At 53.1% G+C, this 23,455-nt stretch overlaps 1 protein-coding gene across 4 annotated transcripts in view; it reads left to right on the top strand.

Annotated features, from left to right (window-relative positions):
• Positions 1-11,851: 11,851 nt before the first annotated feature.
• Positions 11,852-23,455, top strand: part of DTX4 (deltex E3 ubiquitin ligase 4) — a 39,834-nt gene continuing 28,230 nt past the window's right edge. Inside the window, exons 1-2 of one of the 4 annotated variants that reach the window (XM_043914336.1) lie at positions 11,852-12,005; positions 20,930-21,659. In XM_043914336.1, coding sequence (XP_043770271.1) covers positions 11,972-12,005; positions 20,930-21,659 — 764 coding nt within the window. In that variant the 5' untranslated portion in view covers positions 11,852-11,971. Of the gene's footprint in view, positions 12,006-12,086; positions 12,677-20,929; positions 21,660-23,455 lie in introns of those variants that run through there. The other 3 variants (XM_043914328.1, XM_043914351.1, XM_043914343.1) reach the window with 3 other exon arrangements.

Below are 23,455 nucleotides of genomic sequence, written 5' to 3' on the forward strand. Positions count from 1 at the left end.
ACAGGAAACAAACTTATGGTTACGAAAGGGGAGAGGGGGTCTCAGTTCAGTTCAGTTCAGTCGCTCAGTCATGTCCGACTCTTTGCGACCCCATGGACCGCAGCTCGCCAGGGCTCCCTGTCCATCACCAACTCCCGGAGTTTGCTCAAGCTCCTGTGCATTGAGTCAGTGATGCCACCCAACCATCCCATCCTCTGTTGTCCCCTTCTCCTCCTGCCCTCAATCTTTCCCAGCATCAGGGTCTTCAAATGAGTCAGTTCTTTGCATCAGCTGGTCAAAGGATTGGAGTTTCAGCTTCAACATCAGTCCTCCCAATGAACACCCAGGACTGATTTCCTTTAGGATGGACTGGTTGGATCTCCTTGCAGTCCAAGGGACCCTCAAGAGTCTCCTCCAACACCACAGTTCAAGAGGGGTCTAGGGAGGCATAAATTAGAAGGTTGGAATTAGCATGCACACAGTGCTATATATGAAATAGATAACTAACAAGGATATAAAGGGGACTATACTCAATATAATCAATATTTTGTTTTTTTGTTGTTGTTGTTTGTGTTTTTTTTTTCAATATTTTGTAATAACCTGTAGGGGAATCTGTAAAAGAATATATATACATATACACATATATAGGAGAAGGAAATGGCAACCCACTCCAGTGTTTTTGCCTGGGAAATCCCATGGACAGAGGAGACTGGCAGGCTACAATCCATGGGATCTCAAAAGAGTCATACATGACTTAATGACTAAACAACAACAACATACACGTATATATCTACATAGACATGTATATACATATATAGAGACATGAATATATACATAGAGATATGTTTATATATATATACACGATGATGTGCCACACTCCTGAAACTTACATACTGTAAATCGATGATACTTCAATTAAAATCAAATGAATAATAATATTGAATAATAATTATATAATTATAGTAAATATATAATTATATAATAATAATAATAATAATATTGAATCACTGTTTTGTACCTGAAACTAATATGGTAATTCATCCATACTTCCATAAATAATAAAAATAAATAAACATCAGGAAATACAAACAAAAATAGTGTCATATCGTGTCAGGGGTGCATACTGCCAACATGCTTTGTGGCCTGAAGTTAGCCTTGCCCACCTGAGCAAAGTCGTGTTTATCAGATTTCTCTCCTGTGAAGTTGCTCTTTTCTCTCTCCTTTGTCTAATGTACTCTTTGGAAGGAATTAATTGTGCACAACCCCCAGATATGGAGTGGGGAGTTGTGCTTCCTTTCCTAATGTAAATACTCCTGGAGTAGTTACATAATTTACTTGGAATCCACCTGTGTGGAGACAACCAACACATAAGCAAGTCGTTACTAAATATACCCAGCAAGGTTGAAAGGATAGTTGGCAAAGCCCCGTCTTGACCAACATCGAAATGTCTCTAAGGAGTAAAGCTCTGAAACAGGATGGGCTTGGACATTTATTACTGCCTTGCCAGGAGACACCCGCGCCATCATCCAGGCCACCGTCTGTCTTTGTACCTGGCGAGTTGACTAATGTTTCTTTGTTTATTAAACCACAGGAGGACACAAGTGACCATCCCGAATGATCCACACTCCAGCCTAGGGGACTTAGTGAGTCAGGGGTCCAGCGCGTGGGGCTCCTGGTGGGGACAATTGGTACTTACTTTGGGAATCACCCTAACCTGTGTGTTCTCTGGCATCTGGGTGCATCATTGTGATGCTGTGATGTCTGCCTCCAGGGCAGCCAGAGAGCGGCCCCCTAAGCCACCTTCATGCTCGAGAAGCCTCTCGGTGACCACTCCGGGCACCTTGCAGAAGAGGCAGGCGTGTGAGATCATAGGAGCCGGTCACGAAGGGTGGAGTGCCGGCGGAGAATATCTAGAGGACGTGACCACCTCTTGGCCCTCGAACTGGACCTGGCCATTGGGGGCGCCTCTATCCTTGGAAGGGACATGCTGCCTACCATTTCCACAGTGGGAATAGTAAAGTCAAGGGACACACCCTTGACTTTAAAATACCAAATGATGGCACTTACATTTGGAATCTAAAAAAGAATGCAAAGGAGTCTATGTATCAATACAAGTCAGGAACAGACTCACAGACACGGAAAACAAGCGTATGGTCACCAAGGGTGAGGGAAGAAGAGAGAGACAAATTAGGAGGATAGAATCACAGATACAGATAGATAAGAACCAAGGGTTCACTCTACAGCATGGGGAACTGTATGCAATATCTTGTAATAACCTGTAATGGAGTATAATCTGAAAGATACAGCTGAATCACTTTGCTGTACATCTGAGACTAACACCATATTGTATATTCACTATATTTCAATAAAAAATTCTGGCGGGAGGATGCAGAGACCCCCCTGTCTTTTGAATTCTCAACACAAGCCATGCATGTTGTGCCCTTGCTTATGAAGCTGCTACTCATCAGTTTGGAGCGGTCTGCAGCTTTCTCTGCCCTCGTCCCTGCCCTCCATGTACAGGGGCCAGTTTTCAGTCTAAGAACCATCGCCTCAACCCCCTGAGAAGTACGGGTGCTGGCTACCCCGCCCTCTGCCTCCCTGCTCACTCATGATTTCAGATAGAGGACCACCCTTGCCCTGGCTCCTCACCCCAGCTTCTGGGATCTGTAAGTAAAAGAACCTTGTGATTCTGTTTCCTTCACGTGGGTGTATGGCAACTCTGCCTTCGATGCAAGTGGCCCCGTGGGCTTCACTCCCCAGGGTGGGAGCCTAGATGCTGAAGGAGCCCCCTGCCGGCCCCAGGTGGTTCGTGCCCCTCATCCAGCAGGTCACCGTCTGCATCTTACAGGGAGGTTGCAAAGGTGCATCAGTGCAACCTACAAGCGAGGGGAGGCAGATGAGATGGTCATTGTTGTAGTCGCTAAGTCGTGTCTGACTCTGTGACCCCATGGGCTGAAGCCCACCAGGCTCCTCTGTCCATGGGATTCTCCAGGCAAGAACACTGGAGTGGGTTGCCATGCCCTCCTCCAGGGGACCTTTCCGACCCAGGGATCGAACCTGCGTCTCCTACTCTGGCTGCTGACTCTTTACCACTGAGCCACCTGGAAGCCCAAGGACATTTGGACCCACTCAATAATTAGAGCTTCCCAGATGGCCCAGGTGGTAAAGAATCTGCTCGCAATGAGGGAGACCTGGGTTCGATCCCTGGGTCAGGAAGATCCCTAGAGGAGGGCATGATAACCCACCCCAGTGTTCTTGCCTGGAGAATCCCATGGACAGAGGAGCCTGAAGGGCTACAGTCCATGGGTCGCACAGACACCATGGAAGTGACTTAGCACACATGCAAATAAGGCAGGATAATCTTCCTATCGCAGGATCCTTAATTTATCACACCTGCAAAGTCTTTGTCGTATGAGACAACATTCACAGGTCCTGGGGATTAGGACATGGCTGTATCTTCAGGGGCCACGGCTTGGTCTCCCACATGTATCAGCTGAAGGTGACTTGGGGAAACATACATTAAGACTGAGTGATCAGATGCTCTGTTTCCTTTACTCTCTATTGCTTAAACTTACTTTTTTTACTTCATCTTTTTGGGAAAGCCTATCTCTTGCAAATGCAAATAATAATATAAAATTCATTCAAAATCACATAATCTATTGGGAAAAGGAATAAACGAACAATTGGTGTTTTGATTCTCACAGTATTCATTGCTAATTTGTGACTTCAGGATGAAAAAAAATTATTTTCTGTGTCCCAGCTTCCCCTTCAACCATTAGAGGTCATATGTGTCTCTCATCATTCACTTAATGACTAAAATCAAACGTGCTGGGTAAATTTAAGTTATTACTAGCATAAATGATTATGTTTCAGTGCAATAAATATTATGCTTCAGTGTCTTGCTAACTAATTTTTCAAGATGTATTTTGGGAGAAGAAGAAGGAGATCCGGATGGGATGGGTTAGGGTTTATGAGAAGACTCTCTGCCATCTTGGAGCAAATGCTATCCCCCAGCTGATGGGCGAGGGAGAGGATTAAGTGTTCGTCTCTCCCTCTCGCTGCAGGCCCTCTTCTTAATGAGTCTGGATGGCAAGAAGAAGGATTAAAACAAGTCATCCCAGTGGTTCCTTGTTGTTACTCAGGCTGTCCTCTCTCCTCCAGGCAGGAACATTCCCGATGATGGCTTAGCAGGAAAGAATCTGCCTGTAATGCAGGAGACACAGGAGACTAGGGCTCGTTCCCTGAGTCGGGAAGATCCCCTGGGGGAGGAAATGACAACCCACTCCAGTATTCTTGCCTGGGAAATCCCCAGGACAGAGCAGCCTGGCAGGCTACAGTCTATGGGGTCACAAAGAGTCGGACCTGACTGGCATGACTGAGTGACTAAGCATCTAGACAGGAGCAGGAAGGAAGGTTTTTACGACAGTGGGGCAGCAAGCCTCGTGGCCAGCAGAAAAGCCACGTGGCTCTGACTGCAGGAGTCCCCGGAGCTGAGATCGACAGTGTCGGCCTTTAAACCTTACTATTCGCTGTCTGCCTTTGAGTGAACTGAAGCAGGAGGTCTTTTGCTTGAACCCAAACTACCCGCCAGCCACACAAAGACAGAAATAAATGTATGTCGTCACTCCTGGTCTCTCCATGCCTCTCTCCCTCAACCTCAGATGCCTTTGGGGAGACTTAGAGATGGAGCTGAGACTTCTCTGTCCCCCCAGGGGACCAAGACCATACACCCTTGTGTGAATGTACTGGGGATTTCAGGGAGGGGAGGAGTTAAACTTCCAGCTGTGTTGAATCCAGGCACCCAAGTCCCTTTCTTGCCCTGAGAGGGGGAAAGACTCTGGCTCAGGTGCAGGCAGTCCAAGGCACCGAGGACTGAGGGATGGCGTGCAGGCGTGTCGTGGAGTCAGAAAGAAGTCCCTGAACCTGGTTTGCACCAGACACTGAGCGGTACTTGAGAGAGGAACCAGCTGGCACTTGGGAAATAATCCTGCAGAAAGGGTTAACGGAGGAAGAGAGACTAACAGTTCACTTCTCTCTCTCTCACCTCCACTGCCCTCCCCTTTCCACCCAAGTTAGACTTTCCTATCAGTTCACCGCAAACAGAAGGCAGAAAAGCAGAAGTAGTGGCAGCTTTTATTTTCTTGGGCTCCAAAATCACTGCAGACGGTGACTGCAGCCATGACATTAAAAGACGCTTGCTCCTTGAATTGAAGCTATGACCAACCTAGACAGCATATTAAAAAGCAGAGCCATCACTTTGCTGACAAAGATCCACACAGCCAAAGCTATGGTTTTCCCAGTAGTCATGTAGGGATGTGAGAGTTAGACCGTAAAGAAGGCTGCGCACCAAAGATTGATGTTTCTGAACTGTGGTGCTGGAGAAGATTCTTGAGAGTGCCTTGGTCTGCAAGGAGATCACCCAGTCATTCCAAAAGGAGATCAACCCTGAATGTTCATTGGGAGGACTGATGCTGAAGCTGAAGCTCCAGTGCTTCGGCCACCTCCAGCTTTTCCCCAGCACCCTGAACTTCCCCAGGCAACTTTAATTGTGTCCCCTGATTTGCACTGTGGTTCTGTAGGAGGAAAGGCAGCTAATTCACTCGGTGGGGTTAGGTAAGATGTGAGGTGGAGAAGGAAATGTGAACTCCTGGAGGAGGCTCTTTGGATGGACTCGGTATACTTTTGTCTGTTGTGTGTGTACGGGTGCACGCTCAGTCAGGTCCAACTCTTTGCGACCCCATGGACTGCAGCCCTCCAGGCTCCTCTGTCCATGGGACTCTCCAGGTAAGGATGCTGGAGTGGGCTGCCATTTCCTCCTCTGGGATCTTCCCGACCCAGGGATCGAACCTGCATCTCTTGCCTCTCTTGCATCGGCAGGTGGATTCTTTACCTCTCGTGCCGCCTGTGAACTGTTGTGGAATGGATGCCTTGCACTTCTGCACTCCCATCTCACAAGCACCAGACAGATTTCTCAGGAACTAGTTCACGTGAGACATGCAGACTGTCTCCAAACCATTTCCCTGTCCTGTCTGGATATTCCAGCAAAAATTAATCCAGAATCCCAAAAGGAGAACGCGAGTTGCCAGTTTAGCTTAAAAACACTGAAAGCTGGCCTGCACGCTCAGAGTTTCCCGGTGCCACATCGCCACCTGCTGGACGGAGCCGCAAAACGCACACCTTCAAAACCGAGGCCGCGGTCCTCTTGCAGCCCAGACGACGTTGAAACTGACCAGGGGGATTTCCATCTGCTGTCCGCTTTGCGGAGCTGTCCAACTCTGAATCACGGACTATCAACGGAAGGATCCAAAGACACCAGCAGTCAAATGCAAACTGTATATTCTGGAGCTCCATCAGCCCCCAGCGCAGGCATCACTTTGGATTTTACCTGAAAAAATGGCAGTTGCCTTTCTGGGAGAAAACTTCTCCCCCACTTCATTCCCCATCAGGATGTTTTTGTTTTTGGAGGGAAAAGTCACTCTGTCTTCCAATAGCATGAAATCAGATCATCTTCATCTTGTCAGAGATGAAACTGACTTGAAATGGAGTTACATTTGTCTACCTCTGGTCCACTCCACTCTAGAGTCTAACCTTCCAGGGGTCCAGCCGAGAGCCTGGGATGTTTATTAACGTCCCTTCCCTTGTCAAATTCTGAGCCCCAGTGTCTATCTCGTCAGCACCGTAAGTCTTTGCGGAGACTTTTCGCTGACTTTCCTACCCCCACTGGAGTGGGAGGGGAGCCTGGAGACCAGTGCAAGCCTTAAGGATCTGAAGAGCACAGAAAGAATGGCCTCTGTCACATAGGCCTTTGATTTGTCAGTGTATCCCCTGCAGAAACCTAGCAAGTCCTGAAGAATGACAGTCTCTTTCCTCCAAGTCAGCCAAGTGGCAGGTCCGGTTGTAGCCTCTATGCCAGATGCAGTATCTTTGCAAAAGCAAACGAACAGTGTCTCGGATATATGCTTGTGGTCACTGATTGGATGAGTGTGTGTTTTCTTTCCTTTCACTGTTAGAAAAGGGGATTAGAAACATTTGAACTCACACAAAGAGACAACAGTATATATTATTTAGTTTTGCCCCAAGAAACTGTATTAATACACTTTCCTTTTGTTAGAGAGTGTGGATGATGTATAATTCCCACAGACCATCATATTAGTCAGCTCTATCAATGATAATTAAAAAAGACCCTGATGCTGGGAAAGATTGAGGGCAGGAGGAGAAGGGGACAACAGAGGATGAGATGGTTGGATGGCATCACTGACTTGATGGACATGAGTTTGAGTAAGCTCCGGGAGTTGGTGATGGACAGGGAGGCCTGGTGTGCTGCAGTCCATGGGTCAGTCCAAAGAGTCCAAAGAGTTAGACACGACTGAGCGCCTGAACTGAACTGATCACTGGTATCATGCAAATCAAGCCAGATGAGCTAAAGTAGTCACCACTTTAGAGGCCCTGGCTCACACGCATTTCAGATATTGGGAGGTAATTCTGTGAAGAACCCACTGAATCAGGGGCACGCCAGGATGTCTCCTCTTTAAAAAATGGTACATCCCACTACACAGAAGGAGGTCACAGTGCCTCTGGATCCTGACGCTGGCATATTTCACAGCTGGGGATACTGCTTCTGCCCACTTATAAGGTGACAAAATTAGCTGTCAGCTTTGAATGGGACTTAGATCAGGGAAGGGTTCTGCAGAAGATGCAGGCTGTGGTGAAAACAGTGCTGCTACTTGGATGATCCAACCGAGCTGACCCTGTGGTATTAGAAGTATCAGACGTGGAAGAAGGTTCCGTGTGGAGCTCACAGCACATGTGGGAGAATCACAACGCAGGGCCCTGCGGTTCTGCAGCAAGGCCACACCGTTTTCAGCGGGAGGTATAAGCCTTTGGGATAACAACTTTCGGTGTTCTAGTGGACCCCGGTTAAAACGGACCACCTGACCGCAAGACGCCGTGTGACGGCTCATCCAGAACAGCCCGTTGTGTGGTGAGTTCTGTCAGGTTTGCCGAGTCATAACTCAGGTGTGGCCAAAAACTCCCTCTTGTAATACGGAAGTGGTGTACCCAGAGCTGAGCGTGAGTGAGAGAAAAAATCACGAGTGAGTCGCATGGGCAATGTGGGGAGCATTCCTGCAAAGACATCTGTGGCCTCACTCCTGGAACCTAAGAAAAAACAGAGACGTTACTTTGCCAACAAACATCCATCTAGTCAAAGCTATGGTTTTTCCAGTGGTCACGTATGGCTGTGAGAGCTGGACTATAAAGAAAGCTGAGCACTGAAGAATTGATGCTTTTGAACTGTGGTGTTGGAGAAGACTCTTGAAAGTCCCTTGGACTGCAAGGAGATCCAACCAGTCCATCCTAAAGGAGATCAGTCCTGGGAGTTCATTGGAAGGACTGATGCTGAAGCTGAAACTCCAATACTTTGGCCACCTCATGCAAAGAGCTGACTCATTTGAAAAGTCCTGATGCTGGGAAAGACTGAGGGCAGGAGGAGAAGGGGACGACAGGGGATGAGATGATTGAATGGCATCACTGACTTGATGGACATGAGTTTGAGTAAACTCCGGGAGTTGGTGATGAACAGAAAGGCCTGGCGTGCTGCAGTCCATCGGGTCACAGAGAGTCAGACATGACCGAGCAACTGAACTGATGAATATATTATTTGGTAAATGGTAACTGTGAGGCATCTCTGATTGGCCATTTTTAGCTCCTAAGCTTCCTGTTGGGCAAGATTGTTATAGTGTATAAGTTAAAAAGTTTCTGAAGACCACCTTTCAGCTCAATAATTTGCTAAAAGATTAGTAGAGCTCAGAAAACCGTTATGCTCATGCGATGGTTTATTCCAGTGAAAGAATACAGATTAAAATCAGCAAATGGATATGACTTATTCTAGGTGTGCAAGGCTGGTTCAACATCCAAAGCCTTACTGATGTGATTCATCCCATGAAATGACCAAAGATGTAAAGCCATATGATCATATCAATAGATGCAGTAAAATCATTTGACAAAATCCAGCACCTATTTGTAAAAACTATCAGCAAACTAGAAATAGAGGGCAATTTTCTCAACTTGATAAAGACCATCTACAAAAAATCCTATAACCAATATCATACTTCATAGTGAGAAACCAGATGCTTTCCTGCTAAAATCAGAAACAAGGCAAGGATGTTTGCTTTCCCCACATCTGTCCAACACCACAAACATTTTTTCTCAATCTGTGACTTGTCTATTCATTCTTTCTCTATCTCTCTCTTTCTTTAACTTCTAACATATTAATAGCTACATTAAACATAAATGGTTTAAGTATATCAGTTAAAGGGCAGAGATTGCCAGAGTAGATTAAAACATAGCCTAGTTATAAACTGTCTTTAAAAACTCAGTTCAAATATACCTTTATAGGCAGATTGAAGTGAAAGGATGGAAAAAAATACACATCATGAAGACCCTGATAAAAGGAAAGCATAAGTGCCTATCTTAATACCAGATAAAGTTGACTTCAAAGCAAAGAAAATTACCACTAACAGAGCTACTATATAATGATAAAAAGATCAATCCATCAAAGAAAAAAAGTAATCCTAAATGTGCAAGCATAAACAACAAAGTGGCAAAGTGCGTGATGCAAAACCTGATAGAAGTAAAAGGAAAAATAGACAAATTCACAATTCCAACTAGAGACTTCAGCTCGCCACTTTCAATAATTTATAGAACAACTATACAGACAATCAGCCTCAGAAAAGAAGAACTAAATAAAGTCATCAACCAACAGCATTTAATGAAAATCTGTAGAACATTCCACTCAACAACAGGATACATGTTCCATGTACGCGCCACAGAACTTACCTCTCGTATCAGGTTTTGGCTTTTTCTACCTGGGAAGTTCTCATTTAGTTGGTGAGATGCTGTTTTTTTCTCTGGTACTTCCAACCTCCCCTTAAATTGTCACTGGTATTTTCTTGTTAATTTCTGGATCTTTACCTTCCCAGGCCATAGGAAAGTTCTGAGGGTCTCCATACTCTTGGTCTCATGACTGAAAGTAAAAATTGCTCAATACAAATTTATATTCGTTTTTCTTCAGTTTTACTTCATCCTTCCAGAACATTCTGTCCTCTTTATCTCACTTCCTTTCTTTCACACTGAGGCAGTTTCACATCACTATGTGTCTTGCCTCTTATCACACCATCTCCTCATCATGTAACGTGTCACAGAACAACATGGGGTTTGATTTTGTCTTTTTTTTTTTTTTTGTCTTGGTTTGATTTGGCTTTTTGTCCATTGAATTTTTGAATCTCAGTTTCCCCTATGTTAAACATGTAACTGGGGCAAACTGCTCAAATTCCCGAAACTGTGTCATTTATAAAAGGGGAATAATAGTGACTCTTGGTGGGATTGCGGTATCCTTAACTCCTTTTCCTTTTGTCCTTCAAACTCTAAAATTCCTTGTTTTAATGAATGACGTTGATTGAGTTGATTGGGAGACTCTCGTCCTGGGGAAGAGGTTTACTGGAGATTCTGGAGGTGACCTTGGGGAGACTTCTGGGCAAGGGGACCAGCAGGAACAAAGCTCAGAGGTAGCCTCAAGTCTGGTGCTTTCAGAAGCCCGAAGAAGAGCATGTTTGGTATTTTTTTGTTGACTTCAAACTTAGAACTCAGTGAGGAGGGAGGTAAGGGTAGACGGATGAAAAAGATTTGGAAAGCACTAGTGATGGGAGAAAGGACAGATATAATTCAAGGGACAGAAAATCTTCCAAAACAAAAGAGATCATATGATGTTTTGGCAGAAAAGGATTATTTCAGAAAGTTTCTTAATCTGCATTCCTAATACATAACCTACTTTTATATCTCCAGATCCTATCCTGGATCTTGATCATATGGATGCACTGCTTTATGTGGTTGTAGCTTTAGCAAAACAAGTTTTGTGCTTTCTGGAAAGATTAATACATAATCCTGATGGCAGTCTAATCTTTTAGTCAGAACATATCCATTTTAGACTATTTTCCATGTTGACTGTTAACCAAAACTTTCTGTCCTGAGAAGTGTCCCATTCTCTGCAACCCCATGGACTGTAGCCCACCAGGCTCCTCTGTCCATAAGATTCCCCAGGCAAGAATACTGGAGTGGGCTGCCATGCCCTCCTCCAGGGGGTCTTCCCCACCCAGGAATTGAACCCGGTTGTCCTGCATTTCAGGCAGCTTCTTTACCATCTGAGCCAGCAGGGAAGACCTAGTGTCTCATTATTTGCGTCACAGAAATTCTGCAAAATAAAATCAATTTAACACAAGCCTTTTTTATTTCAGTAAGGTAGTCTAAAGTGAAAGTGAAAGTCGCTCAGTCGTGTCCGACTCTGTGGACCCCATGGACTATACAGTCTATGGAACTCTCCCGGCTAGAAAACTGGAGCGGGTAGCCTTTCCCTCCTCCAGGGGATCTTTCCAACCCAGGGACTGAACCCAGGGCTCCCGCACTGCAGGTGGATTCTTTACCAGCTGAGCCACCAGGGCAGCCCAAGGTAGTCTAAGCAGGCCAGAAAACCCGCATTTGCTATCACCTCTCCAATCGCTGCACCCCTTTGCACGGGGTCTCAGCAGAGAGGCTGGGACGTGCTGAGTCGCTCAGTCGTATCCGACTGTGTGGCCCCATGGACCGTAGGCCGCAGGCTCGTCTGTCCCCAGGGTCCTCCAGGCAGGAACACCCGGGCGGGCGGCCGGGCCGGGGTTGAGCCGTGGCGGGGCCGGCAGGCGCGCGCTCGGCCGGCAGGGGGCGTGGGGCTCCGGGCCCGAGCCCGGGGGCGTGGCCCCGCGTCCTTGACTGACAGCGGAGGATGCCGGCGAAGGTGCGGGAATACGGCCCCAGCGGCCAGAGCGTGCAGACTGTGAGTGTGCCAGGCGCTGCGGGTCCCGGAGCTCGCGGCGCGGACAGCGATCACACTGCACTAAAAAAAAAAAAAAAGAAAGAAAGAAAAAATTCCCTTTTGGGGAGGGAGCCTTCCAAGTTGAGGATGCTGGCAGCGGCGGTCCCGGGGCCGTGTCCTGGTGTGTGGGTGTGTGGGGAGGGGGGCGGGGGGGTCGCTCCTCCGCGTCTCGCGACCGCGGAGCCCCTCGCAGGCGCGGGTTTGCCCGGGCGCGGGGCTCGGGAGGGCCGGCTCCTTCCCGAGGCGGCGGCGCCAAGCCGCAGGGAGGGGGAGCTCTCGGCCCGCGCGGCGGGCGGGCGGGGGGGGGGGGGGGGGCCGCGGGGCGGGGAGTAGAGCCCGGCCAGCCGCCCCGAGCGCCGCCGCCCGCCGGATCCCGCCGGCGCCCGGTGCGAGGGCTGGAGCCCCGGCCGCGCGCCCGTGTGCATGAGGTCCCGCGACCCCGCGGGGCGCGCGATCGGAGCCCGGCGGTCGGGCTCTCTGGGCCCCGGCGGACGCGCGGCGGCGGCGCGGCCCGCGGCCCGGGGCTGAGGCGGCCGGGCGCCGGGGCTCGGGGCCGGGGCCCGCGGGCGGCCGGGCGCGCCATGCTCCTGGCCTCGGCAGTGGTGGTCTGGGAATGGCTGAACGAGCACGGGCGCTGGAGGCCCTACAGCCCCGCGGTAAGCCACCACATCGAGGCGGCGGTGCGCGCCGGCCCGCGCGCCGGCGGCAGCGTGGTGCTCGGCCAGGTGGACCGCCGGCTCGCGCCCTACATCATCGACCTGCACTCCATGAACCAGTTTCGCCAGGACACGGGTGAGCCGGCCGCCCCCGCCGGGGGCCCCTCCGGACCGCGGGGTCCCCCACAGGCGGCCGAGGAGGGGGCGCGATGCGCCCCCGCCCCGCGATCCTCTTATGATACCTCCCGCAATAAACGTTCGTGCAGGTCTGGTTAGGCCGGCCGACTTTACCCTCGCCGCTAAGAAAGCCCTTCACGCCCGCCCCTTTAAACGCTCGGTACCCAAGTCCGCTCTTGCAGGAACCGAGGGGCCGCGGCAGCATCCCGGCCGGTGGGCAAGTCTACCTGCCCGCCTTCGCCAGCATCACGTGGGCTGAACCTCCGTTGCCTCGGGCACCCTGGGGCCTGCCACCCGCTCCCCCGGTCGCCCACCTGGCCGCCTCGAACCCTCCCGGGGGCTTGCCCTCCCCAGGGCCGCGTCTTGGGGGTGGGTACCGGGCGCGGGGGAGGGTGGAGATTCCCGGGAGGCCGGCGCTGTGGTCGAGCCTGCGAAGGGAGAGGCCTCCCCGGGGAGACCGATAGACTGGGGGGCTGCTAGGACCGGGCACGGCCTGGCGGCCGCGGGGCGGTAAGCGCCTCTGCTGGGGCGCTCCGAGGGTGGAAGCAACAGGCCCGCGCAGATGGACAGGGGACGGGGAGGGCCGCGGCTCCGGAATGCCGGCGGGGAAGCCTAGCGTGTTTGTCCCTGGGGGCGGAGGCGGCCGGACGGCGCATTCCTGCAAGGAAACTGTCCCCAGCTTCCTCCCACAAAGGTCCCTGATGGGGGACACATGAACTCCCATCTACTGGTGAGAAGCAAGTCGCCGCTGAGGCCACTACCAACCCGGCTTCCCAGCCCGAGTGAGGATGGCGATCAGGGTGCCAGGTCCTTGGCGCGAGGGCGGGGAGGCGGGGGCGACCTGCCTCTCTGCGAGGCCCGCGGGCCGGGCTCAGCTGGTCTGGGACGCATCTATCCCTGAATAGCCTCTCCAGGGAGGTGGTGGTGTTTCTGGGGGGCGTTTCTGGGATTCTGGCTGGGCTTTCCCCGCGAGTGTGACTGCTCAGTTCAGTTCAGTCGCTCAGTCGTGTCCCACTCTTTGCCACCCCATGGACTGCAGCCTTCCAGGCCTCCCTGACCCCCCGGAAAGGCAGGTGTCACGGGAGGAGGGACCGGAGAGGGGACGGAAGAGTCCCAGAGGGTCAGAGAACAGCTGCCCGAGCAGGGCGTGTCCGCCCGCCTTGGAAAGCCCCCACGTCCTGAGCGTTAATTAGGATGGTCATGGGAAAGGGGTGTCTTTCCACCCCCCTGTCTTCATCTGTATCCATGACTCCCAACAAGCTCGCTGCCAAGGACTTTGCAGACACTCGCCTATTGAGGGAAGGCTTCTGGGGAAAGGATTCCAGAAGTGTTAGCATCTGGGGTGGCTTCAGTCTTGGTGAGAGAGGGGGGAGGGTGGAGCTGAGAGAGACTGGGGGAGGAGGGGATAAAGAGGGAAGTGGGGAGACTGGGAGAGAGGGGAGCAGGGAGACTGGGGCAGAGGATCGTGTGGCCTGGGGGGATCGGGAGAAGTTAACTGTGGACTTCGGGTAGTGGCTGTCGAGGTCTAGCCCTGTCGGTGGGGCCAGAGCGGGGCTGACGGTCAAGACCCCTACCCGACAGGGGACTCCAGTCTTGCTCAGAATTCACGGGCAGGTGTTAGCTGTTCAGTTGTCGTTTTGAGTCAGTAAGTCATGTCTGAGTCTTTTGCAACCCATGGACTATAGTCCACCAGGCTCCTCTGTCCGTGAGATTTTTCCAGGCAAGAACACTGGACTGGGTTGCCCTGCCCTCCCCCAGGGGATCTTCGCCACCCAGAGGTGACACTTGCGTCTCCTCATGGGAAGGGTGGTTCTTTACCACTGAGCCACCAGGGAGGCCTGTGAGATGGCCTGTTTCAGATTAAATCTTAGCAGGTGGAGGGACACCTTAGTGACATTAAGGTCCCTGGCCTGGCCCCACGTTTGGAAAGGAGGAAAGCTTACTCCGTGTTCAGGGATGTCCAAGGTGCGCCTGGCATGGGTCCTCTGCATAGAGGTGAAGTCTGGAAGAAACTAGGTGGATGGACAGACCCTCCTTCCCCAGGGCTGACCGCTCTTCCCTGACAACCAGCTGACCACCGCCTGGGGGTGCGCAGACGCTGCAGGCTCGGGCGCCCCACAGGTTAGACCTGAGCTGGCCCTGGATCCTTTTTCTAACTGCCTTGGGCTGCTTGTTCCATTGTTCTCTTCCTTTTAGAGACTGCTTTGGTTTCACCCACTCATGCTAAGGGTCGGTCGGCCAACCCATCCTCCGAGCCAGACCCGGCACAGAAGGCCCTGGGCTGGATTCCCAGGAGTGCTGGGTCTGTCGGGGAGCTCGCCAAAGCAGAATAGCATCTCGGGGTGTCTGCAGCCCCCCTCCTCTGTTTTCTCCGCCAACAGGCACACAGTTCCTCTCCATATAACTCATGGATGAAACCACGACAGGGTAGGACCTGGAACCTGCCGGCTCCCCGGCAACCTCGGCCAAGCCCTGGCGATGTTTAATTAAAGCAACCACCGTTCCCAAGCCACAGTTTGAAGCTGGGAACCAGACACATCTCCATAAACAAAGGGGAGCTGGAAGCCCCTTGCCCAGAGGCGATTCCTCTTTTGTTGTTGTGTTGTTGTTGCCTCCCCTCTGTGGGGACGTTTCCTGACGTGGGAGCTTTGGTTTTTTTTTTTTCTTCAGAAGTTGCCTGCCTTGCTGCCAAGTAAGTCCTCAGCGTCTCCACTCCCCCAGCTCCAGCCTCAGCCAGTCTGTCTCCAAGGAGAGAGCTGGGGGCCCCAGACACCTCGCCCGCCTCTGTTTGCCCTGGGCCCTTCTCTTCCCCGACTCTGACCTTATTTGCATTCAGAGTCAGTTTTCCTCAAGGCGGAGGGAGAAGAAGGAAAGAAACAGGCAGGTGGAGGTGAAGGAATCTTGCTGCTTCCCAAAGCCTTGGCTGGGTCCTCTCTACCTGCTGACCCTCCGCCTTGGCCTGGCTGACCTGTTTCTGTTTGTAGGCAGCGGCTGGAACTTCATCCCCTGTATCTTCCAGCATCACTGTCCCCTGTAAGTTTCAGCAGACCTGATCCTTACCATTGAGTCCCTTGACTGCTTAAGCGTCGTTCTCATCCGTAGAATGAAGGGCAGCCTTACGGTTCCTTCTGGCTCCCTGCCTCCCATCATGCAGGCCAGCAGGTGGATGAGTCTGGAGCCTGCACCACCCAAGATGCTGATGAGAAGTAACAGGGTGTGAGGGAGCGTTTTCCAGGCAACGCTGGCCTCTTCTATGTCTTTAACACGGTGAGAAAGGTCGGATGGAGCGTGAATCAAGGGTTTGGTAGAAGCTGATTTTTAGGCCCGTTCCCCCGCGATATTCCCCACCGTGTGTGACCACAGGATGCTGCGGCGTGGGGCAGGCAGCAGGCACCGCGCGCATAGTATCTGGTTCCATCCTCGGTCCTCCTGTGAAGGACCCCCTGTTCCGGTTTCATAGTGAAGGAAACAAGTTGGAAAAGATGACGTTGCCCAAAGTTTTACAGCATGTGCACGACAGAGCTGAGGTTCCCGATCAAGTGCGCGTGCCCTCTCTCCTCTGGGGAACACTTGCACACCACCTGCTTCACGCGGACCCCGTCCCAGACTCGGGGGATGTTGCAACAGCAAACACCCTCAGGGAACGTTTGAGTGTGGATGAGGGCTGCTGGTCAGAGAAGCCTGAGACGTCCTGAGCGCACAGCTCCACAGAGGAGGATGAAATGCTCTGGGATCCTAGGGTCACTCCTGGAAGGTGTTGTCTCTCATTTCCCAGGAGCCAGAGCAGCTTGGGTGGTGCTTTGGGGTGTCGGTGTCTGAGTTGCCGGGGAAACCTTTTTTCCCCCTTTCTCTTTCTTCCTGCTTAGTCTGTGTAATCCTTTATCCCTGTCCTTCAGTCACTGCAACTTGGGACCCAGTGGATTTCCTCCGATCATCTAGCTCAGGGTCCTGACTATAGACAGGTCCAGGACCTGCCTGTTCCTGATGGAGCAGTCTCTGAAAATCTTCAGAGAATGCAATCCCACCATCCTTCTTGTCCCCTGACTTTAGTGCCGAGGTCCACCTCCTGTTTTTAACTCGCCCTCCAGGGCTGAACTGAATGCAGCATCTTTCCTTCCAAAAGCCAGCTCTTCCTCGTGACACCTCTCTGCTTGGTGAATGGCATCGCCATCTTACCGCCTGCCCATGATGGAAGCCTCAGGAGTCTGTGACTCGTTTAGCTTTGTATTTGGATGCCTCATCTACACAGACATGAGGAAGTTGAAAGTTGAGCAGTCATGATGAACACGGCAGAGGTTCGCATGCAGGTTTCTGGGCCCGGCCCCCAGCCAGGCCGACCCTCGGTGACTCCTCTGTTCCCCAGGAGACTCAGAAGCAGGTGATCCTGGATCACTTAGAAAGCGTTCAGCTACTCAGGCTCACGCCCTGCCCAGCGCCTCTCTGTAGGGTCTGTGGTCTATCACCTGCTTTTCATTTCTGCTCCCAGCACCTTCTCCCACCTCCATCCCCTCACCACCACCCCCAGCCCCTCAGTACTCAATAAACAGAGCAGCTCTGGGGAGCATGTGCTTCCCCAGGGGCTCAGCGGTAAAGAATCCACCCATTAAAGCAGGAGACACAGGAGACGCCGGTTTGATCCCTGGGTCTGGAAGATCCCCTGGAGGAGGGCATGGCAACCCACTCCAGTGTTCTTGCCTGGAGAACCTCACAGACAGAGGAGCCTGGTGGGCTACGGTCCATCGGCTGGCAGAGTCAGCCTCGACTGAAGTGAGTTAGCATGGATGCATCGGTGCCATCAGCTCTCTGTGTCACAAGCCTCAGTGGCTCCACGAGACCTGGAAATAAAAGCCCTCATGGCCCAGCGTTTCCGACCACCTGTGACCTGGTTCTCACACACCTTGCCAGGTTTATTTTCCTCTCTGCCCGTACTTTCCTCTAGTCCTGCCAGACAGGCGAGCCTTTTATTCAGGCATTCCCTGGGACCGCTCCCCCCCCAACCCTGCAGCAGCTTGCCTCTCCTGAGATGCCCTTCTTCAGCATTTTCACCTCCTGAGATCCCCCCCAGGCCTAGAGCCTAGATTGGCCCTAGGCTCTTGGTCATGCTCTCCACTTCTTGAAAGGTTCTCCAAATGGTTCTTATTTCATTTGTTCCATGGATAGGTACTGAGTCCTAGGACATGCCAGGCATGGGGGCCGCAGCCGTGAGCACACTCCTGGATGCCCATCCTGTGAGACCGGGAGTCCCATGGGTTAGAGGGACGTTCGTCAGATTAGCCTCACAAAGAAGTGTGTGACTACACCTCCAGATCGGTGTTAAATAATAATAATAATAGGAGCAGGAATTTGAGCCAGTTGGACGGCCCAGAGAGGTTTCCTTGAGAAAATGAACTGAGATCTGAAGGATGGGCACCCAAGAGGGTGCCGGCAGCCGGTGAGGGAAGTGGGGGCAGACAGTATCAGGGTGTGAGGCGGCCACGGAGCGGGCGGCTGGAGCGGGTCTCCGTCTTGACCCCCGAGGAAGTCGTGCCCGGGACCGGAGCTCCCAGGGCATGCGGTTTCCTGTTAACACTGCCCGGCTGGCAACCTTCTGGGGGCAGCCTCTGTCCCCTAACTTCCTGGCCTGGTTTTAGACTCCAGGCGCTCGAGGAGCACCCGAATCTGCCTTCCTCACACACAGCCGCTGATACACACTCAGCAGCAGGGATCCGGGATCAGATGCCAGCGTCCCCAGAGGCGCGTCTTCCACGTCTGTGGCGCCCGCATTACCGCCCGCGCTGCATTAGGCGCTGGAGGGCAGGGAGCTCCGCGCCAGGCGGTGCTGTGAAAAAGGCCGGGATGCTGGTGCCCAGCAGACGGAAGGCGCCATGTTCCCCAGGCTCCTTGAGGGTGGCGCCCAGACTGGGAGGGCATGTCCAGAAACGGGTGACAAGTGGCGCAAGAGCTGAACGATAAGGAACATTTCAGTAGATGAAAACGGCAAAGGAGGGCGTCCCCAGAGGCCAGCCCTGGTGCCTAGGGGGCGTGGGGGCGTCAGGGAGCACTCGCGAGGGAGCAAACAGGTGGGGAAACGAGGCTGGACCAAGCGGCTGATGCGGCCGGAAGCTCCGTTGGATCCGAAGGCCATGACTTTGTCCTCCAGCGAGCTGACTCCTTAGGGGGGAACCGGCGGCGAACGCGGGCCTCCTGGGTGCCCCTTCTCCCTCCTCTCCCGCGCCCCCCACATCCCCCAGCAGAGCTCCCGGGCCTGAATAGGGGGCTTGTTCTGTCTCTCCCTCCAGCCTCTGCATATTGATGTTCTGGGTCATTAAGGGGCTTGGAGACTGGGCGGGAGGGCGGGTGACGACCTGGCAAAGGCCTCAATAGTCATTGTTCCTTTTCTTCCCCCTTTGAATGGGATTCTGTCCCCAGTCTTGGTATCTCCTTCTGGCTTGGAGGAGGGGATGGGTCAGGGGCCAGCGGAGGGGAGCCTTTTCCCACCGCTCTGATGGATGGAGCCTAAGCCGACAGATGCAGAGATTCCAGCATCCTTGGAGCTCTCCCAGTCTCCCCCTCCTGCCCTAAGCCAGGCGTCCTCAGCCTTGAGCTTAATACCCATGAAATGAGCCTGGGTTGGGCATGGGTCTGCATTCAGGGTTCCGGGAGGTAGAGGAGAAAGAGGCAACAGTTACAGGCTTAGTTTTCCCCGCCAGTCCTGCAGGTTCATCTCGCTCTAACTGTTCCCCTGCAGGAACCCAATCTCGTCCCTGCCCTCGCCACCCCCTACCCACCCACCCCGAGACTATCCAGATTGACACTATCCTATCTTTTGTTTATAATTACAGGACCTCTTTTTATTATTATTCAGGAAGCAGGCAGAGTTATCTAAGGTTGAAGAACATGATCTTTACTCACACACATCTGGACTCAAATCCTTGACATGAACTTCTACACTTTGTCTCATTGGGCAGTTTAAATGAGACTGCCTTGGTGGCTCAGATGGTAAAAATCCTCCTACAGTGCAGGAACCCGGGTTCAATCCCTGGGGTGGGAAGATCCCCTGGAGAAGTCAACAGCAACCCACTCCAATATTCTTGCCAGGAGAATTCCATGTACAGAGGAGCCTAGTGGGCTGTACAGTCCATGGGGTCCAAAGTGTCAGATAGCACTGAGCAAGTAACACTTTCACTTTCACCCTATCTTTGGCTTTCCTGGTGGGTCAGCAGGTAAAGAATCCGCCTGCTAGTGCAGGAGATGCAAGAGACTCAGTCCTTGGGTTGGGAAGATCCCCTGGAGAAGGAAATAGCAACCCACTCCAGTATCATTGCCCAGAAAATCCCATGGACAAAGGAGCCTGGCGGGCTATAGTCTATGAGGTTGCAAAGAGTCAGACACAACTTTTGACTAAACAGCCACTAAACAGCCACAACCCTGTCTTTAGGATGGTTGAGCTTCTTGAATAAAAGATGTTAGATAAATAGAAAGCTATTCTTAGGATCGCTATTACTGTTGTTGATATAAGATTTAATGCTGGGAAATATGAGAGAGTTCTCTCACCCTGATCTTTTATTTTATTTTTTTACCACACCCATAAAAATCCAGAGAGCCAGCTCCATCACCACCTGGGTGGGCTTCCTGGGTGGGGACAGAGTCTTTCTCGGTTCTCTAGGTTTCCCTGACCTGTGTTCTTTTCCTCTTAGCCCTCAGGGGCTTAGGTCTTTAGAGAGTCACGGAAGAATAGAGATTATTTAAGAGCACTTTCTATGTGTCCAAGGCTATGTGCCTTAGTGCAAAGGACAGCGTGCTTGAGAAATCCAGGACTTGTCACAAATACATACATGTTGAGTGAGAGAGCAACATTTAATTATGGCAAAAACTTTGCAAAGGAGCTATTATTGTATTTCTCCTGGGGGAGAAAAGGAGGTTGTGGGCTCCTTATATGAAGCAAACAAATGTGACTGCAAACTAGATTTAGGGTCTCCCGACTCCAAGCCAGGCAGTGCTCTTTGGGGTACCCTGCGGCGTCACCCACATCCTTCCCTTGCAGCTCATCAGCTTCCCACCCTGCCGCCGCCCCAGCCGCACCCCTGAACCCTCCCTAGCCTCCTTCAAAGCCAAGGCAGCCAAGGTGCCGGCCACCCAGTAGGACTCGCTTTACCGGGAACCTCTTAAGGTAGCACCCGTGGGTTCCAGCCCCGGGTGGCCCCTGACCGCCTCCTCCGTCTCTCTCCGGCAGGGACCCTCCGGCCAGTCCGGCGCAACTACTACGACCCCGCCTCGGCGCCCGGAAAGGGCGTGGTGTGGGAGTGGGAGAACGACCACGGCTCCTGGACGCCCTACGACATGGACGTGGGCATCACCATCCAACACGCCTTCGAGAAGCAGCGGCCCTGGATCGACCTGAGCCCCATCGGCTTCGGCTACGTCATTGACTTCGGCACCATGGGCCAGATCAACCGGCAGACGCAGCGCCAGCGCCGCGTGCGCCGCCGCCTGGACCTCGTCTACCCGCTGGTCACGGGCGCCGCGGGCCGCGCCGCGTCCTGGCCAGCCGCCCCCGGGGTCCCCGCCGCCGCCGCCGCCGCTGGGCCGCGCGCGCCGCCCTGCTCCTGCCCGCAGTGCGTCCTGGTGAGGAGCGTCAAGGCCGCGGCAGCCCCGCCGGCCCCGGCCGCCCGCAGGAGCGCCGCCCCGCCCGCGGCCGTCAAGGGGCCGCCGCCGCCCGCGGGCCCCGGGGCCACGCCGCCGGACAGCACGGGCGTCGGCCGGGGCCCCGGGAAGCCGGCCCCGTCGTCGCAGACGATTCGGAGACAAGCCTCCAGCGCGGTGTCAGGGGCGGCCCCCGCAGGCTGCCCCGCCAGTCCCCCGGGGGCCAACGGCAAGGCTGGCCGGGCGGCCCTGGCCACCTTGAATCGGACCAGCCTGCAGCGACTGGCCCTCGCCCAGTCCCGGGTGCTGATCGCCTCTGGGTAAGTGCTTCTGCAGCGACACCTCGAGCGTGTCCGGAGCCCCAGGCCTCAGACCTGAGGATCGCCTGAGTCAGAGAGGACCCAGGGGCTGCTCTGGTTTAAGCTCCTCCTTGGCTTCTCCAGACCCCCTGGTTGCAGGGGGAAGGCCCGCAGTGCTGTGGTGCGGAGGGGAGCCTTTTGGTCTTTGGGGTCCCAGCAGGTCTGGATTCTGAAGGAGATGTTGCCTCTTACTAGGAGGAGGAAATGGCAAGTCACTCTAGTATTCTTGCTGGAGAATCCCGTGGACAGAGGAACCTGGTGGGCTGCTGTCCATGGGGTCGCACAGGGTCGAACACGACTGAAGTGACTTAGCAGCAGCAGCAGCGGCCCTGTGATAGGAGCCAGTTCCCTAACATCATAGAATCCTAATTTGCTCATCTGTAAATACTGGCCATGGTGTTAGGGTTGCAGTGAGGACTAAAGGAGACCATGCCTGCCAAGGAAGAGCAGGCATCATTCCTGGGCTCCCACCACCTTCTAGTCTGCAGGCCTTATCGCTTTACTTAATCCCTGCAAGTCTATGAAGCAGGCGTTTTTGGTCCCATTTTACTTTGGAAGACCTGAGAGGTTTCACTCGCTCCGGGGCACATATCTGGTTATCAGCAGAGACGGGGAGTTTGAGCCCAGACTCCTTCCGACTCTGCCACGCGGCTTCCCTGGCAATCGCAAACCACAGTGTCCAGCACACCGTAGGTGTCCCATGAGAGTTGCTTCCTCGCCTCTAGTGACTCCAGATTGGAATAACAGCCCATGTTTAGTAAGCGCTTACCATGGGGTTTCCCTGGTGGCTCAGATGGTGAGGAATCCACCTGCATTGCAGGAGCCTCAGGTTTGATCCCTGGGTCAGGAAGATCCCCTGGAGGAGGGCATGGCTACCCACTCCAGTATTCTTGCCTGGAGAATTCCATGGACAGAGGAGCCTGGTGGGCTACCATCCATGGGGTTGCAAAGAGTCGGACACGACTGAGCAACTTCACTTTCACACACTTCCACTTACATGTGCCAGACACGTTCCGTGCATGTCAGTCATTCCTTATGACAACTTTGGGGTGTTGTCCATTCTGTTAATCCTGTTTATCAACCTTCTTAGTCTTCCTGATCATAAAATCAGAGACACCCAGGTCCACGTGGTACCCCCCCCCACGTTTGTCTGCTGGCCACGGATTTCGTGTGAGATTGGGCCTCTTATACCTGCCAGTCTTCTCTTTCTCTGGAGGAGCCTGACCCAGCAGACAGCCCTAGCCCCAGATATTCAGGAAGGCTTACAGTTAGGGTGGACACCAGCTTTCGAAGATCAGGCTGCCTGGAGGAGGGTCTCTGCACCAGGGGGCTTGGCCCTGGGCGGAGAGAAGACGAGGGGATGCTGTGGCCTAGGAGGTGGCCCAGGTTACCCCTACCTCTGCCGTTGGGCAGGCCCTAGACTCTGCACGTCCACGCCCTGCCTGTGTGGACTGGGGGTAGCAGGCTTGCCCTGCCCACCCCTTGAGTCAGCATGTAACCCTCAGTGAGGAGAGGGCACTCCTTCACAGCCGCCCAGATGCACTTGCCAGCAGGAACCCATTCCAAGGGTCAGACAAGGGCCCTGAGCCGCGAGGGAACTCCGCAGGGGGAGCTGCACACTCCACGTGTTACCGAGGCGGGGCCGGGCCCAGGTCTTTGCCTCCTCGTCGGATCAGTGCTCTTTTGGCTAAAGCCCAGTTCCTCATTGTATTCGAAGGCAAGTTATAAATGGTCAGATGCCGGTCAGGTGCCGGGGC

The sequence above is a fragment of the Cervus elaphus genome, chromosome 1, assembly GCF_910594005.1.
Source record: "Cervus elaphus chromosome 1, mCerEla1.1, whole genome shotgun sequence".
NCBI classification, from domain to species: Eukaryota; Metazoa; Chordata; class Mammalia; order Artiodactyla; family Cervidae; genus Cervus; species Cervus elaphus.